Source organism: Podarcis muralis, chromosome 5 (assembly GCF_964188315.1).
Source record: "Podarcis muralis chromosome 5, rPodMur119.hap1.1, whole genome shotgun sequence".
NCBI classification, from domain to species: Eukaryota; Metazoa; Chordata; class Lepidosauria; order Squamata; family Lacertidae; genus Podarcis; species Podarcis muralis.
The window spans coordinates 29,990,527-30,008,804 of record NC_135659.1 but is presented as its reverse complement, the minus strand read 5'-3'; the positions used below and the strand labels follow the sequence as shown (position 1 = coordinate 30,008,804).

The 18,278-nt window shown below is 42.7% G+C and overlaps 1 protein-coding gene across 6 annotated transcripts in view; it reads right to left on the bottom strand.

Moving 5' to 3' along the window:
- Positions 1-14,773: 14,773 nt before the first annotated feature.
- The window catches only part of HFM1 (helicase for meiosis 1), a 55,944-nt gene continuing 52,439 nt past the window's right edge, over positions 14,774-18,278 (bottom strand). For 5 of the 6 annotated variants that reach the window (XM_077928479.1, XM_028732816.2, XM_028732815.2 and 2 more), the window contains exons 36-39: positions 18,126-18,216; positions 16,178-16,289; positions 15,612-15,751; positions 14,775-15,360 (exon numbers count right to left, since the gene is read on the bottom strand). In XM_077928479.1, coding sequence (XP_077784605.1) covers positions 15,297-15,360; positions 15,612-15,751; positions 16,178-16,289; positions 18,126-18,216 — 407 coding nt within the window. In that variant the 3' untranslated portion in view covers positions 14,775-15,296. Of the gene's footprint in view, positions 15,361-15,611; positions 15,752-16,177; positions 16,290-18,125; positions 18,217-18,278 lie in introns of all 6 variants that reach the window. The other variant, XM_028732818.2, reaches the window with a different exon arrangement.

Below are 18,278 nucleotides of genomic sequence, written 5' to 3'. Positions count from 1 at the left end.
GTCAGATATAACTCTGAATCTATTATTTTACAGGAACCCTCGGGGTAAACTTATCACCTGGAAAGCATTTTACATGGACAATTTGACTTTCATGCGGAGTGTCATAATGTACCCAAGATGGAAATCTAAAATAAATTATATGGCATGCAGCCTTCCTGGTGCAGGAATTTATTGTTCCCCCACTACAATATTTTTGAAAACTGTATCCCTTAAGCTACAAAGATGTGAGATATTATTAACTGCCTGAACTTTAAGAACACTCTGATTGGCTGATATAAAATATAGGGGCTGGGATTAATTTCTATGGAACCACAAGCTTATCGCAAACTGTTTCTCAACCATCTAAACTGCCAACTTTATCTTCTTGCAGGACACAATGTCCATTTTATTACCATCCTCCCCGATGTATGCTGGCATTTCGGGAAAGCTGTTCCAGGAAGTGAGAATGTGTCCAAGCCTCTCTTGACAGGGTTGTCGGAGACAATTGTGCCCCAGAGAGAGCAGGCAGCAGTCGCACGCCGGTGCCTTGTCTTTCTTTTATATGGCTTCAGCCTCTCGGCAACTCTCCTGACTCAAGAATGCATCATTTCGGGCTGGCAAAGTTTGAAGGATGTCGGTTTCATGGCTCACTCCTTCCCATCACGAGCGCTTCTGTTGCCACCTAGTCTTCCTACAGCACCGTCGTTTGCAAAAGGAACAGAGATGCTGCTGCAGAGGGAACATAGGAATCTGCCTTAGATCACCTCTGGTTATTTGTCTATCCAGCCAGGTATTGTGGCTGCCCAGAATCTCAAGCAGAAATCTTCACCACCCCCTGTTACTTGATTCTTTCCACTGCAGATGCCAGGCATTGAACATGGGAGATATATATATATATTTAGTTTTCAAAAGTTTGCATACTTTACCCTCAACAACACATTTAATTTATCCATTGACTTCCCCATCCCCCTTCCATGATGTTCTATGTTTATTCTTCAATGCTGTGTGTTTTACCTTTTAACACTCAATAAGGTAAAGATAAAGGGACCCCTGATCATTAGGTCCAGTCGTGACTGACTCTGGGGTTGCAGCGCTCACCTTGCTTTATTGGCCGAGGGAGCCGGCGTACAGCTTCTGGGTCATGTGGCCAGCATGACTAAGCCGCTTCTGGCGAACCAGAGCAGCGCACAGAAACGCTGTTTACCTTACCGCCGGAGTGGTACCTATTTATCTACTTGCACTTTGACGTGCTTTCAAACTGCTAGGTTGGCAGGAGCAGGGACCGAGCAATGGGCGCTCACCCCGTCACGGGGATTCAAACTGCCGACCTTCTGATCGGCAAGCCCTAGGCTCTGTGGTTTAATCCACAGCACCACCTGCGTCCCTTAACACTCAATATGTACATCCTAAATCATTAGCCTCAATGCCTTTCCATGGTTGCTCATATTTCAAATCCTGCTTGTGTTTTCTTGCAGTTATAATAGTTCTTTAGTTCTATAATAGTTCTGCAAAAGCTTTCCAATCCTCAAAGAATGTTTCACAATTTTGATTGCTAATCTTTGCTGTTAGCATGAGCCATCATTTTAATAAGCCCTTCTTCCTTCGCTGGAACCTCATCTTGTTTCCATTTTTGAGCATATAAGATCCGGAACATGGGATCTTGTCTCCGTCACTGAGCTCCCAAAGGGTGAGAGAAGCGCAGAAGGAAACAGATGTTCTGATGTCTCAGCGGAGAGTTCAATGCGGTGGCAGTTCAATGTGGAGCTGAAGACTGCATGAGAGCAGTGCTTAGATGTTGCTTCAGCAACTCTCACCAAAAGAGGGGCTCCGTGGCCTTTCCTGGGGGCCCCAGCATTCTCCAGTCTAATCCAACAGAACAGGGGAGACACCTCACAGAGTCCTCTGAATCTAAGGAAGTCACCAAGACACCTCCAAGCATGGTCTCCACCAGCTCTTCTTGCAGAAGTGCTTTCAGTAGGTGAAGGGGCTTCTGGGGTCAGCCCTGAAGGCAATTTCTCCGGTTCTGAACCCCCAGCCCCTTCAGAAGAAGGGGAGTCAGAGACTGGGGTCATCATGACACCGGGCTTTCTTCCTTCTACCTGCACCTTTCCCAGACAAAATCACTTTGCCAATAAAGGTCCGTATAGTTAAAGCTATGGTTTTCCCAGTAGTGATGAATGGAAGTCAGAGCTGGACCATAAAGAAGGCTGATTGCCGAAGAATTGGTGCTTTTGAATTATGGTGCTGGAGGAGACTCTTGAGAGTCCCATGGACTGCAAGAAGATCAAACCTCTCCATTCTGAAGGAAATCAGCCCTGAGTGCTCACTGGAATCACAGATCCTGAAGCTGAGGCTCCAATACTTTGGCCACCTCATGAGAAGAGAAGACTCCTTGGAAAAGACCCTGATGTTGGGAAAGATTGAGGGCACAAGGAGAAGGGGACGACAGAGGACGAGATGGTTGGACAGTGTTCTCGAAGCTACGAATATGAGTTTGACCAAACTGCGGGAGGCAGTGGAAGACAGGAGTGCCTGGCGTGCTCTGGTCCATGGGGTCACGAAGAGTCGGTCATAACTAAACGACTAAACAACAACACATTAAATATTTCTTATTGTCACAATAATTCCTTTTGGTACAGTTGCTTTTTTATGGATCTTCTCAGTAGGTACCTGCATAAATATAGGTAATATTATTATTATATTTTATTTTGTGCCCCCGGTGGGGGGGGGGCCACCTTTACCATCCTAAATCCAGTTCTGTGCAGATACATAATGACCGCCTTTCTTGAGCCGTTAAAATAAATATCCCTTTGTGTTTTACATATTAGTGTTGAGAGGTATATTCTGGAGATTGAAGAGGCTAGTTAATTTCTTTCTCTTTCTTTCTTTTTGCCTCATCTAAATCACAATGTTTCTCTCACATCACAACCTCTCAGAACGGGAGATAAGGAATATTCACAGTCAGGCACACCCCTCATGCCTGTTCCTACCATATATTTTTTTAAAAAAAGGCTTAGATAGTTGACCTAATTTATTATTGGGGGGGGGGATGTGTGTGCACGCATACTTAAAAGTGATAGTTTAATTAATGCACATTTAAAAATACATATTATTTGAGAGGGTAAAATTGACACTGCCTACACATATTTGGAAGTGTGATCATTCGCTACCACTGACATGCAGGAGTTGGGTGGGGGAGAGACAGAAATCACACAATCTGACCTTAATATGTTTGACTCTCCAGGCTTTCACTGTAGAAATGTATATTTTTCAATATTCCTCTCTGAGCTGAAATCATGTCATTTATATGCAAATGAGTCCACATTCTGCAGCTGTTTCTTCTCTGCTGAAGCTCTGGGAATTATTTGCACTTAATAAAGCCTCATAAATAGGTTTTGCCTTTAAACAGGTGGGGGAGTAGCAAATCTATCATATCTATTTGCCATTCCAAGCTTCTTTCGTATTTTGAAACTTATATGCATCTTTTAATAGAAAGTTTCACAGTTACAAGAGAAACACAATTTCATTTATCCAAACAAAAGCATACTTCCGTCCGTTCCTTTTGCCATCGTCTGTGGCGAGACTTCTTCTAAAAACACAAGAATAAATGTTGTAATGTTTTGCACATTTTACAAAGAAGAACCGGCCTGTTGTGGGTCACAAAAAGGATTTCTCCTAATCCACCTAGATGGTAACCTTCAGGGCTTTTTAACTTCTTTTTGCAGGGCAAGACATGAGCCACCTGAATGGATTTTTCCTGTACTTACTGCTTGTTGCAGAGCTTCAGAATGGGAGTTTTCTTGCAGATGTCTTCTGCTGCATGTTCTTCACTCCATAATAGCGCGTTAGTGGTGGATTTATTCTGCTTTCTTAGTTGTTCTGCGGTTGTTCCCCGATTCAACCACATAATAGCTTTCCAATAGGGGCAGATGGGGCTCAACAACCTGGGAAGGTAGCCCATCTGGGAGAAGGAAAAGTCAGAACCTAAACTTCCACTGCCTTGTGGGATATCTTTGGGTGTAGAATAGGCTAAGGAGTAAACCCTACACAAATCCAAAGTGGAGTCCCTAAGATGGTTGGATGACGCCTTGTATGCCTCCTTCCAGCAACTCTTGCAGCCAAGCTGGTGCCAAATGTATTGCTCTGATTTCCTTTGGACCACATCTGCGAGGCTGAGAGGCGGGTCTTGTTGTCTGGGCAGCCCAGGACCTCCAATCACACTGCCCAGGCTTGTGTCCCAGGGAGGTCGCTTTGGTGCTGCTTTGTTGTTGTTTAGTCGTGTCTGACTCTTCGTGACCCCATGGACCAGAGCATGCCAGGCACTTCTGTCTTCCACTGCCTCCCACAGTTTGGTCAAACTTATGCTGGTAGCTTCGAGAACACTGTCCAACCATCTCCCTGTGCCCTCCATCTTTCCCAGCACCAGGGTCTTTTCCAGGGAGTCTTCTCTTCTCATGAAGTGGCCAAAGTATTGGAGCCTCAGCTTCACGATCTGTGCTTCCAGTGAGCAATCAGGGCTGATTTCCTTAAGAATGGATAAGTTTGATCTTCCTGCAGTCCATGGGACTCTCAAGAGTCTCCTCCAGCACCATAATTCAAAAGCATCAATTCTTCGGCGATCAGCCTTCTTTATGGTCCAGCTCTCACTTCCACACATCACTACTGGGAAAACCATAGCTTTAACTATACGGACCTTTGTTGGCAAGGTGATGGCTCTGCTTTTTAAGATGCTGTCTAGGTTTGTTATTGCTTTTCTCCCAAGAAGCAGTCGTCTTTTAATTTCGTGACTGCTGTCACCACCTGCAGTGATCATGGAGCCCAAGAAAGTAAAATCTCTCATTGCCTCCATTTCCTCCCCTTCTATTTGCCAGGAGGTGATGGGCCCAGTGGCCATGCTCTTATTTTTTTTTTATATTGAGCTTCAGACCATATTTTGTGCTCTCTTCTTTCACCCTCATTAAAAGGTTCTTTAATATTCCTCCTCACTTTCTGCCATCAAGGTTGTGCTGCTAACACAGTGGTTTGATTTGACCCCTAGGTGGGAAGGGGACAGAGCTGTGTCATGTGGCCTGCCGTATTTTCCAGGGACAGTTCTGGATTTACAGAAGCTGTCCTGGTTTCTGATTTGATCCCAGACTGTCCCTATTTTCCTTAGGACATCCCTATTTTTATTGGAGAAATTTTGGAGGATACGGCGTTATGTGACCCCCTAGCCAAGGAGATAAGTAACTATACAACCTTTAGAAGACATCTGAAAGCAGCCCAATATAGGGAATTTAAAAAAAACAACGTTTAATGCTTTATTATGTTTATTATGTTTTTATATGTGTTGGAAGCTGCCCAGAGAGGCTGGGGCAACCTAGTCAGATGGGCGGGGTATAAATAATAACACCAGCACCACCACCATAATGGAATAGGACGTTCCTATTTTCATTGGAGAAATGTTGAAGGGTATGCATTTGCCCCCCGAGCCTGAGGTCTGCAAGCCCTGATGGAAGAAATCACAAATCAAAGGGGGGGGGGGGATAAACAGTAAGATAAAAAATCGCTTCTGAGCACATGGTACAATACAATGTACATTCAAAGGCAGAAGAAAACAGCATGCACATAAGCTGCAGGTTCTTAAGTTGAATTCTCTTTGCCTCTTTATATACATTGCATTCAACCAATGTGATCAGAAACAGTTTTGCCTCCATTGTTTTAGTTTTGGTTTGTGTTTTACACACTGAGTAAAATCCTCTTTTGTAAGATTCTGGCCGTTGTCTACCTTGTATCTACAGCACCACTTCCAGGTACTTCACTTTGCAGGAACACTAGCAAGCCTGGAGCAGCCAGATTAGTATTGGAGGAATCCCAGTTTGTGGCTCTTTACTTCCATGTTAAAAAACAAGGCACCATTTCCCCGTATCAGCTTCTTTGTTCGCTTTCTCGTCTCTAGCTGGCTTCCTGTTTCTTTCTTTCTGCCTTGCCATTACCCCTCAAACACTCTCAGATGCATCAAATGTGAATATGTTGAACAAAATTGCCATTATCTCTCCATTGGCAATTTCCTGTTCTTGTCTTCTGGTCCTCACTGCCTTTGTGCTCTTTTCCTTCTCTTATAGCCTAGGGCCGCCATATGTCCGGATTTTCCCAGACATTACTGGGATTTCAAAGGCGGAATTGACGTCCAGGGGGGAATTTCTGAAAGGCGGCGCTTTGTCCTGGATCTTAGGCAAGTCAATCAAAAACACACAGTTTTGGGGAGTTTTGTTCTACTAGCAAAGTTGAAAGTGGCATCTGCAGGGTCAGAGACAACCCTGAAACAGCAGGCAAATGGCTCTGATACCATGCAAAGTCCATATGCTGAACCACAGTAAAGAATTGAAAGGTCCATTGTGCTATGACTTGGAGGTAGGTACATGTGGGGTGGCTGAGGCCAGACTGAGCTTGGTGGGGCATTGCCCCAAATGCCCTAATGAACTGCCACTGTCTGTAGGTATGCTAGGATAACATATTGCCACACTGAGGGCCAGGATGTTTTTATTGCGACAAAAGCCTGCAGCACCAGGTTCAGTTTGGGACAGGCCCACCCTAAGTCCATCTTAGGGACGCGGGCGGCGCTGTGGGTAAAAGCCTCAGCGCCTAGGGCTTGCCGATCGAAAGGTCGGCGGTTCGAATCCCCGCAGCGGGGTGCGCTCCCGTTGCTCGGTCCCAGCGCCTGCCAACCTAGCAGTTCGAAAGCACCCCCGGGTGCAAGTAGATAAATAGGGACCGCTTACTGGCGGGAAGGTAAACAGCGTTTCCGTGTGCTGCGCTGGCTTGCCAGATGCAGCTTTGTCACGCTGGCCACGTGACCCGGAAGTGTCTCCAGACAGCGCTGGCCCTCGGCCTCTTAAGTGAGATGGGCGCACAACCCTAGAGTCTGTCAAGACTGGCCCGTATGGGCAGGGGTACCTTTAAGTCCATCTTTGACTAGTACAGATCAACCCAAGGCAGAGAGCAGCCTGCATTGGTGTGAGGATGACCGAGTAACTTGGTCCGCGTTTTCCCAGCTTTTCATTCTAATAAATTCTGTGTAGACATCCACAGGGCGGAACTGCAAAAGTGCAAAGGAATATCCTGCAGCAAATATAGTTACCTTTGCTTTTTTAAATTTGCTTTAGAATAATACATGCCTGTAACTGGAAATACTAAGTTTGCTCCTTAATTTCCTTTGATCACCACTTTGAACTTCATACTGTAAGCTTTTGAAATACCATTACAGAAGATAATAATAAAATAAAATTGTGTCGTGTGGTTAAAATTGTGTGTTCCACTGCATTCATGAGCTTATCCAATGTGTGATATTGTATGCTTCAGTGTGTTACTGGAAGCATGTCTAAGCACCGAAAGCAAACATATTTTTTTTTACGGCAGGCCTTTTCGGACCTTGATTTTCAAGAGCAGAATAAATATCCCCTCCCCGGCCTCCGCAATTCCATGTTCAGGTGCAGATCTCATCAACCTCACTTTCTTGTTTGAAATCAATATATCTGATAGGACAAAGAAACATGTAAGGCAGCTGAAATAAAATTAAAAGCAGGTATCAGCATGCAGTTTATTACAGAGACTCAGACCAGTAAGATGGTAAATATGACTCCTGCTATATTGAATTTTGCTTTCTCTACTCCATTATGAGAGAAAGCACAGATATAATGCAAATTATATAGAATCTTCTGCTGAATAATGACTGTAGCATTCTACTATATCACCTGAGAATTGGTTGCCCTATTCCCTTTCTTTCTAAACAAAACACTCCCATAGTGTTACATTTCAATTCAAGAAGTAAATGATATCAATGATTTAAACACCTTCACTTGTAGTAATTTCCATTGGAGCCAGATCCTTGTCTTTTGTGTGTGTGTCATTGAATCAGAGTAAAACTGTTTGCTGAATATAATTAGGATGGAATCTACACACATATAACAACACTGTGAAAATGCTTTTTAAGAAGAGTTTTGAAAAATACACTGAATTTGGCATAGCTCACTCTCGCCATCTAGTGTCAGATTTGTATATTGCACTTTACAACACATTTGAAATGTTTTATTTGCAGCCGTATAGCTGAGTCCTAGGTCTTTTTAAGACCCAGTGAGGGCCTGATTTCATACTTAAAAGCCATAATTTATGCCTTTATCATCTCAAGGGTTGACTGCCACAATGTGCTCTATGTAGGTCTGGAGAGAGCCAAAAGGGAGAGAGCAAGGAAGGGGAAAGGCCACCAGCAATGCAGTGCAGCCCCCGCCCCCCCGTATGCAGCCAGGAGCAGCGAGGAAGGGAGCGGCTTATATTCGGGTATTTTTTCTTTCCCCCCTCCAGTTTTAAAGGTGCGGCTTATATTTGGGTGTGGCTTATATTCGGGCCAATATGGTATAAGGCAATTTGGAATATTACCTTCAGTAGTAGAAGCATATTTTTATGCACACTTTACCCTAATATACTAGGCTGGAGAATAACAGAACAGACCACTGGAACAGAAAAAGATGCACTTCATCAGAAGATTGTCTGAACACATCAGCTCCCCACATGGTCACAATGAGAGAGCAAGTATTTGCAACCATGACATGCATTACAGTGTGAACCAATCTATGTACTCTTCACTCTGCATGCACACACAAACCAACAGCAGTCTCAGTGTCTGCCTGGTCCCAGGAGGTGGTCTACCTGTGCCACATGGCTTTATTGAAAAATAACATCTCTTCTGCACACATATAACAACACTGTTATATGTCTCTATATAACTCTATATGTTATATATATATATATATATATATATATATATATATATATATATATATATGTTATATATATATATATATGTTATATATATATAACATATAACTCTGTTATATGTCAGGGATGTGTATACCTGTGAAGAGATCCAAGATTTAGAACCTCAAAGCCAAAGTGAGAGCATTTGGGTCAAAATTAAGGGAGAGAAGAATAACAGTGACCTCATTGTGGGAGTTTACTATAGATCCCCAAGCCAAACGGAGGACATAGATGATGCCTTCCTGGAACAGATGGCCAAGCATGCAAAAGGAAGGGAGATAGTAGTAATGGGGGACTTCAATTACCCGGATATTTGTTGGATGTCAAACTCAGCCAAGAGCATAAGGTCAAACAGATTCCTCACTGCCCTTGCAGACAACTTCATTGTCCAGAAAGTGGGAGAAGCAACAAGAGGAACAGCCATTTTAGATCTGGTCCTAACCAATGTTGATGACCTGGTTAGTGGGGTAGAAGTGGAAGGATCATTAGGCGCGAGTGATCATGCTCTTCTGAAGTTTACTATACAGCGGAAAGGAGCAGCCAAGCATACTAGGACTCAATTTCTCGACTTTAAGAAAGCCGACTTCATAAAGCTTAGGGAAGTGCTGGGTGAGATCCCATGGACAGTAATACTAAAAGGAAAGGGAGTTCAAGATGGCTGGGAGTTTGTTAAGAGGGAGATAGTAAAAGCACAACTTCAGGCAATACCAATGAGACGGAAACATGGAAGGTGCCTAAAGAAGCCAGGGTGGCTATCTAAAGAACTTTTAACTGAGTTAAGATTAAAAAAGGATGTGTACAAAAAATGGAAAAGGGGGGAAACCACCAAAGAGGAATTCAAACAAATAGCCAGCACGTGTAGACACAAAGTCAGAAAAGCTAAAGCACAGAATGAACTCAGGCTTGCTAGAGAGGTTAAAAGCAACAAAAAAGGCTTTTATGGGTATGTCCGTAGCAAAAGGAAGAACAAAGAAACCGTGGGGTCACTCAGAGGAGAAGATGGTGAAATGCAAACAGGGGACACAGAAAGGGCTGAACTCCTCAATGCCTTCTTTGCCTCAGTCTTCTCCGATAAAGAAAACAATGCCCGACCTGAAGAATTTGGAGCAAATGATTCAGCAGAGGAAACACAGCCCAGAATAACTAAGGAGATAGTACAAGAATACTTGGCTAGTCTAGATGTATTCAAGTCTCCAGGGCCAGATGAACTGCATCCAAGAGTATTAAAAGAACTGGCAGATGTGATTTCAGAACCACTGGCAGTCATCTTTGAGAATTCCTGGAGAACAGGCGAAGTCCCGGCAGACTGGAGGAGGGCAAATGTTGTCCCTATTTTCAAAAAGGGGAAAAGAGAGGACCCAAATAATTACCGCCCAGTCAGTCTGACATCAATACCAGGGAAGATTCTGGAGCAGATCATTAAGCAAACAGTCTGTGAGCACCTAGAAAGGAATGCTGTGATCACCAATAGTCAGCATGGATTTCTGAAAAATAAGTCATGTCAGACTAACCTGATCTCGTTTTTTGACAGAATTACAAGCCTGCTAGATGAAGGGAACGCAGTGGATGTAGTCTACCTTGATTTCAGCAAGGCATTTGACAAGGTGCCCCATGATATTCTTGTAAAGAAGCTGGTAAAATGCGGTCTTGACTATGCTACCACTCAGTGGATTTGTAACTGGCTGACTGACCGAACCCAAAGGGTGCTCATCAATGGTTCCTCTTCATCCTGGAGAAGAGTGACTAGTGGGGTGCCACAGGGTTCTGTCTTGGGCCCGGTCTTATTCAACATCTTTATCAACGACTTGGATGATGGACTCAAGGGCATCCTGATCAAATTTGCAGATGACACCAAACTGGGAGGGGTGGCTAACACCCCAGAGGACAGGATCACACTTCAAAACGACCTTGACAGATTAGAGAACTGGGCCAAAACAAACAAGATGAATTTTAACAGGGAGAAATGTAAAGTATTGCACTTGGGCAAAAAAAATGAGAGGCACAAATACAAGATGGGTGACACCTGGCTTGAGAGCAGTACATGTGAAAAGGATCTAGGAGTCTTGGTTGACCACAAACTTGACATGAGCCAACAGTGTGACGCGGCAGCTAAAAAAGCCAATGCAATTCTGGGCCTCATCAATAGGAGTATAGCATCTAGATCAAGGGAAGTAATAGTGCCACTGTATTCTGCTCTGGTCAGACCTCACCTGGAGTACTGTGTCCAGTTCTGGGCACCACAGTTCAAGAAGGACACTGACAAACTGGAACGTGTCCAGAGGAGGGCAACCAAAATGGTCAAAGGCCTGGAAATGATGCCTTATGAGGAACGGCTAAGGGAGCTGGGCATGTTTAGCCTGGAGAAGAGGAGGTTAAGGGGTGATATGATAGCCATGTTCAAATATATAAAAGGATGTCACATAGAGGAGGGAGAAAGGTTGTTTTCTGCTGCTCCAGAGAAGCGGACACGGAGCAATGGATCCAAACTACAAGAAAGAAGATTCCACCTAAACATTAGGAAGAACTTCCTGACAGTAAGAGCTGTTCGACAGTGGAATTTGCTGCCAAGGAGTGTGGTGGAGTCTCCTTCTTTGGAGGTCTTTAAGCAGAGGCTTGACAACCATATGTCAGGAGTGCTCTGATGGTGTTTCCTGCTTGGCAGGGGGTTGGACTCGATGGCCCTTGTGGTCTCTTCCAGCTCTATGATTCTATGATTCTATGATTCTATGATTCTGCAGTGTTGTCTTCAGTGCCAAACTTGTGGAAACTGAGTGTGCAGAAATGGCCTTATGAATTTCAAAGGGTATTTTATGGGAGCAGTTTCTGTGGAATGCACTGCATGTCAGTATAAACTAAATACTTTGAGGGAGCCATGCTAATGGGGTATTTTATCACCTTTGATCTTGATCAGGTATCACAATTACTTCAAAACCAGAAAGGCAAGCAATTGGGGGAAAAAACAGTGGATGTAAATATAAAAACTTCCTTTGAAAAAAGACTTCAGAATATTTTTGCTTCTATTAAAATTTTCAAACCAATTTTATGAAAGGGAAATTAGACTTTAAAAGAAACATAAAACTGCCATGAATAAATTATGCAAAACAAAAATGACAAATCAGGTAAGCTAATGGAGGGAAAACCTATCTTTTTACTGGGAGGGGGGGTGTGCCCAATAGATGTGGTGCTACTAAAAGAACTTCTGCCTGATGAAACTCATCTTCTGAAAGTGTGAAAATATCAACAATAAATAAGTACGGTATATGATGCTGATTTACTGTGAGCAAGGCAAAAATAATTCAAAGTGATTCTTTGAAGTGTTGGGCATCTTTGGACACAATTCACCAGAAATTTTTCTACTCAGACCCCAGCTGGGAGCATAAACTTCCTGGTGGATTGTGCCCTTAGTCTGTGGCTAAAAATGGAAATTAAAGTCTCTTAAAATCAAAAGAACAGTGGAAATATATTGTAAAAAGAACTGAAGCTATTCCCCAAAGTATGCAGGACAGATTATTGATGAGCGGCATATGAAAAATGAAGGGAATATTAGACAAGGAGAGAATGTTATAAGAAGAAACTTTGAATTTATCTTTTGAAAATTAATCACTTTTAAGAGTGAAATAAAAACATTAATAACTACTAATCCTCTCCTTGGGCAAGATTTAATTTAAGAGGAAAGAGAAAGTAACTCGGATAATAACTTTTTCCCCCTCCAAGATGTTATCAGAAATAATAATAAAAAGAAACTAATTCAAACTTGTAGAATATGGAGACTGTAGTCCTTTTATTTTATCTTGGGCCCAGGCAGACATTGATGGTTGTTACAAAATTCGGAGTATACAAGTAATCAGAACAGTGGGTCACTAGGCTGCTCATTTTGAATTGGTCAATAGTTTCTGCAATGGTGGGACAAAACCTGATATGTTGCAGGCCATTTTATAAGCCACTACTGGGACCAGGGCCAATAGTTTCCACAACAGGAGGAAAGGAAAACAATCCACATGCTACAATTCCTACCTAGGACAATTGGGGAGAAAAAAACATGCATTTAAGTCTAACTTGCAATTTAAGGTAAATTTATATATATTGACAGACCCATGTGAAAATGTCTATCTTGTTTCCTTGGCTATATCATTTGCCTTGTTACTTTGGTATGTACAGTGGACTTTCTACGACCTTGAAAATTCTGGTTTTTATTTTCCAAAAGGGTTGTTTATAGACCTTATGGTCATATAAACATGTCTGAACATGAAACAGCAATACATTTGTAAGTTTCAGGGAATGGCCATCACATATTTATTAACGCACTCTTAGCAGTGACATAATGTAAGACTTCAGCCACTTTTCTTTGGTCCACTTATAAAACTACCACAGAATAATTTCTGTAGTTTCCTGTAATGCTGTATTGTACCAATTTTATAAATAAACAATGGTGACATAAGGAGGTGCTTCTATCTAATGACTGGGGTCTAGAGAGCCTCATATGTGCACCCAAAAGTGTTATGTTTATAGCAGATTCAGCCCTCAATATCAACTTTTTGCTGTCACAGAGTGCTGCTCAAGGCAGCCCTTAGTCTTGGGAATGCATGGAAATGCTACCAGAAGGAGGAGCGGGGAAAACCTCCAGGTGCACCCATAAGATCTGTCTACATCTAAGTTTGTTTTCTACTGCACCAAAGGGTAGGACCCAAAACAATGGGCTGAAGTTATAAGAAAGGGGATTCCGACTCAACATCAGGATGAACTTTCTGATGGTAAGAGCTGTTTGATAGTGGAATGGACTCCCTGGAAAGGTGGTGGGGTCTCATTCATTGGAGGTTTTAAAGCAGATGTTGGATGGCTATCTGCCATGGATGCTTGAGTTGATATTCCTGCATTGCATGGGGTTGTACTAGATGAGCATCAGGATCTCTTCCAACTCAACAATCCTATGATTCTATATTTAGCCTCGTCAGTTTACTGAACCCAGTTCTACGTGGTGAAATTTCTTTTGGAAAAGCCTTTCCCTATCACAGGAGGGGAGGGGTTGTGAGCGGGAGACGATTCCCACGTCATGCAGGGGGCGCTCCGCCCCCTGCTTCAACTCCAGGGCTGGCGCCACACCCCTCCCTGGTTGGGCACCCAATAGGGAAACTCGGCAGGGGTGTGGCTTGCTGCTCAAATGCAGCCGCGCCAGCCATCCCCACCATTGCACACACATTTTCTTCGAGTCACCCACCCTCCACTCCCTTTAGATTAGCTGTTCCTGAGACTTTGCTATGGACCTCTGGTTGGTCGCCCTGTTTAACCAGGGGGCCTGGTAGGAGTTTTTTCCAATTGGCTAAATTGGCCCGGCCTCTTGGTTTTTTTCGCCTACCTCGTAGCAACCGTCACAACTTTTGTGGTATTTGGCGGTTAGGCATTGGAATGTGTTGTTGGTGTTTCGGGGGGCAAGGTGTGGCCATCGCCTTCCCCAACAATTTTGGGTATTCCGCTAAAGGAATCCGGTGGTCGTGGATCCTGTCCGATGCCCGTGTGGCGGGGGGGCATGGCACGACCCTCGTTGACATCAGGAAGAGAGCCTATAGTTGGATTAGCATCAACAGGCTTCCCCTACTGGTGGTTAACCCCTCCTCAGACTCACCCCTCTACGAGTGGGTGGAGTCTAATGTTCCGTGGTCCAATGCCTAAGCCAATACCTTCTCACATGCTGCAATCAATAAAGTTGTGGCCTTTACCTTACCCATTAACCTTACATTCTGTGTCCACCTGTCTTTATTCCCCAAGCGGGGATCGGGTCCTCGAATCACAACCTGGACCCAATTTCTGCAGAGCTCTTGGATGGCAAAAACATTTGGTTGAATCCAAAGGCTCTGTTCTACACGCAGAAGGAGAGCTTTGCTCACTGAAAGATCCCTTTTGCTCTTAGAAGACTTTTTCTGTGAACTGAAATGCCTTCTATCCACTGAACGGACAGATTCTGATTATAGTACTTAAAAGAAAAAAGAGGTTGCAAACTAACTTTATTCCATTTTATTTTAAAAACTCATTGTTTCACATAACGTATAGTCATTATAAAATCAGTTTAATGCGAATAACTGCCCAATAAAAAAAATCCTACCAAGAAGATATTTTTCCAGGGATAACACAGGCATTGTTCACAAATGTATTTACCTAGGAAATGCATATTATACAGATAATCTTATTTCCAAGAATAAGACTGGGTATAATTTGAAACAAAACAAATAGCTTGGCTCAAAAACAATCCCCTTTAATAAAAGGCTTGCAAAGGGCTTTATCTTCTACAATATTATGAACAGAAACCTCATGTAAACAAAGTTATTTAAATAACTATTAAAGATGCATTCTACATTAAATACTGCAAGCAAACCGTATAGTATTCTGGTCATTACTGTATGTAGCAAAACTGACTATTAATGAACTGCTATACATCAAAAGTAGAAAATCCAGATGGGGTATTTGAAGATCTCATCCTCAAAATGAGTGCTTATGCTTCATCACCAGCAATGTACGTTTGTTTCCTGGTGTTAGAAAATGCCATCAAATATTCCAAGGTAAAGCTTAATTTCGTCATCATCAGAAAGCTGTTGCCTAGGAAAAAGAAAGCACCCAAGAAACATTTCGGTTTACTATACCAAACCTTGTAAGATCAGATTGTTTTATCTGCAGCACAATATATAGTGCTATTAAACCAAACTGTTGCATTAGAATGCAATTATTTGCATAGAAAGCTCAAGAAAGTTACCTGCAATCTTATGACCTTTCTGAAATATCTATCTAGATACAATTATGCAGACTGCAGACCAAGCCAGGGCAGTACCTCCACAAATCATTTTCATTACCTGCGGTCAGCCTCTTCTGTCATTTTCTTCTTACTGATAAGAAAGTTCTCCTTTTCAGTAACTTGGCAAGAACCTGAGGTTGTAATCAACCGTACAGGTTTCGGTTTTTGTGGGAGATTATATTCTTCTTGAAAGCCAAACTGTAATGCAAAAATCACAAGAAGAAATGTGGATTTCAAAGCAAGTGGCCCTATCATTCCAAAAGTGTAATTTACACAAGGAATATCACCTACATTTTATTGTCCTATTGTGGGTATTATTCAGAATGCCAGGTTAAAGAATTTACAAGCACAGTTTTTAAGACTATATAAGATTAGGTTTAAGACACAATGTGTTTGTGCTAGCAAACAAGTGATTCCAAGCAACAATCATTAGTCTGTTGGAAGCATGATAAACTGATCTGGAATATTGCTCTGTACAAACATGGGTCAAAGCCAGGGTGGTCTGAGATGTTTTGCTACTCTAGGAAAAACATTTTGAGCAGACACACAAAATATGCATGTCAGCATACATACAATGAACAGATAATTAGAAAGCAAGATGATCAGATATCTACTTTCACTTACAATATTTTTATTGCCATATTCAGCAAGTGGTTTCACACTTGATGGTGGAGTTAATGACGGAGAGGTGGATTTTGGCAGGCAGATATCAGGTTTCTCTTTAAATATGGAAAAACTAAAAAAGAAAAAGAACCCAAAGCAAAATTAAATGTTTGGAAATGAAACCAGAAAATGAGAGTTTATATAGTTTAAAAGTGTGGAAAGACACTGGTAAAATGAGTGATGCCATCCTTTTAGGGCACTTTTATTTTTAGCATAGAAAATATTCATATTCTGGGAAGATGTAGAAAACAAAGACATTCTTTTTATATTTACCCATATTTAGGACATTTCTGCAAAGAGCTTATTTACAACAGCCCCAGATCACCAAGAAGATACAGCTTTCATGGACTACAACAGCATGTGCCAAAATAGATAAATGTAAGATCACTGTTGACTGGGCAACCTACATGGTAGGTTCCATGTGTTGCCCTGTAAAAGTACCTCTCATGTCTCTCCGGACACTTGCATGCCGAATCTTTCTCTAAAGCACAGAAGTAGATGTACAGAAATGTTCCACACCCACACACCGTTTCCATAGTAATTATCCTCTACAACAGGGGTGGCTAACCTGTGGCCAACCCTTCAGGTGTTGCTAGAAGCCCAGCCACCATGGCCATTGGTCAGGGATGGTGGGAGCTGTAGCCCAGCAGTATCTGGAAGACCACAGGTTAGCCACCCCTGATATAGAATGGTGTGTGTGCTCTAGGAATGTTTGGTTCTGAAAGGCACTTTCCTCACATATTCATACAGAGATGTGAATTCAAATTCTGGGCTTAGGTAACAAATCTCAGTGACCGCCAGTCCCCTTAAGTGACTGTGGGAACTGGCGCTCACTGGGCCTACTTGAGGTGTTTCAAATGCTCTCACTTACATACCAGGCTGCTGGCGAAGGGCTTGAACAGAAAGCCCTGCCAGATGGGAGCAATCAAGTTTCCTGAGCCAGGCCTTGAAAGATCAGTCCACAACATCAGGTGGAGTTGGCAAAAGATTGGCCTGAGGAGTATCTTTGGTCAGGCAGCTGAACAGAAGGGCGCAAATAGAGACAGAAGCAGAGCATCCAAAACCAGGACCAGTCCTACCCAGCACATCATTGCTCCACTAAGGGCAAGCCTCACACTGTTAAGTGTTCTCCAGTACAGTCCATTTCAAATGAAGGCATGCAGGCGAATGAGAAGCCTTGAGCAGCTGGCACACCAATGCAGAACAGGATTCAGATTCCTCTCTGAATTGCTGATTTTAATTGCAGTCTAAGGATCAAGAGCCCAGAAACATGCCATTGTCCTCAGGGAGGTCAGCAAATTGTTCCCCTTTGGGCTGTGTTTGGAATGAAGACTGCTGGTGTTCTCTTCATTGAAGACACTTAGGTTCAACAATATAATATACTGCCATTTAAAAGTATTCCCATCATTGAACTCTGCAAATTGCAGAGTCCATTTCCTTTTCTCCAGAATCAGATAGGTTTAAACAAGGCAGACCCTTAGTTCTCCCGCCTGTTAGGATCTGGGCTTTTCCAAATCTTTAAAGGCATTACCCTGTTAGGACTTTTTTACTAGGAGCAAGAAGGAGGGAAAAATGTATTGAGCAGTCCTATGTATTTGAGAAAACAGAAGAAACATACTATACAGACACAGCTACATTACGTAAGAAACTATTGCACAGCATCACTTTGCAAAGTTTTCTGAATCAATAAAAATGTGTTTCCTCATTATTCAGGGTTTTCCATTTTAGTGCCCTTAATCCAAAATTCTTGTAACAGTTTACAGGCAATGATAAATATATTAGGATTGGCTCTGCCACTGCACCTGGATGGCACCAACCTGCCTCCCTTAGCCAGGTAAGTAATGCCACTTTGCCCTGCCAGCTGCTACTGGATTGTGTGTATGCACTATTGGCACCGGCTTACACATACCTTTTTAAAAGTGCACCAGGAGATTTGCTTTGTGTAGTTTGGTTCTGGGTGTTCTGGAAGCATGTATTTATAGATCCCAGATGAGAAGATTCTAAAACATAAAAACAACCCAAAACAACTTTCAAGTGGAAAGCAAACGTAACTGAAGCACTA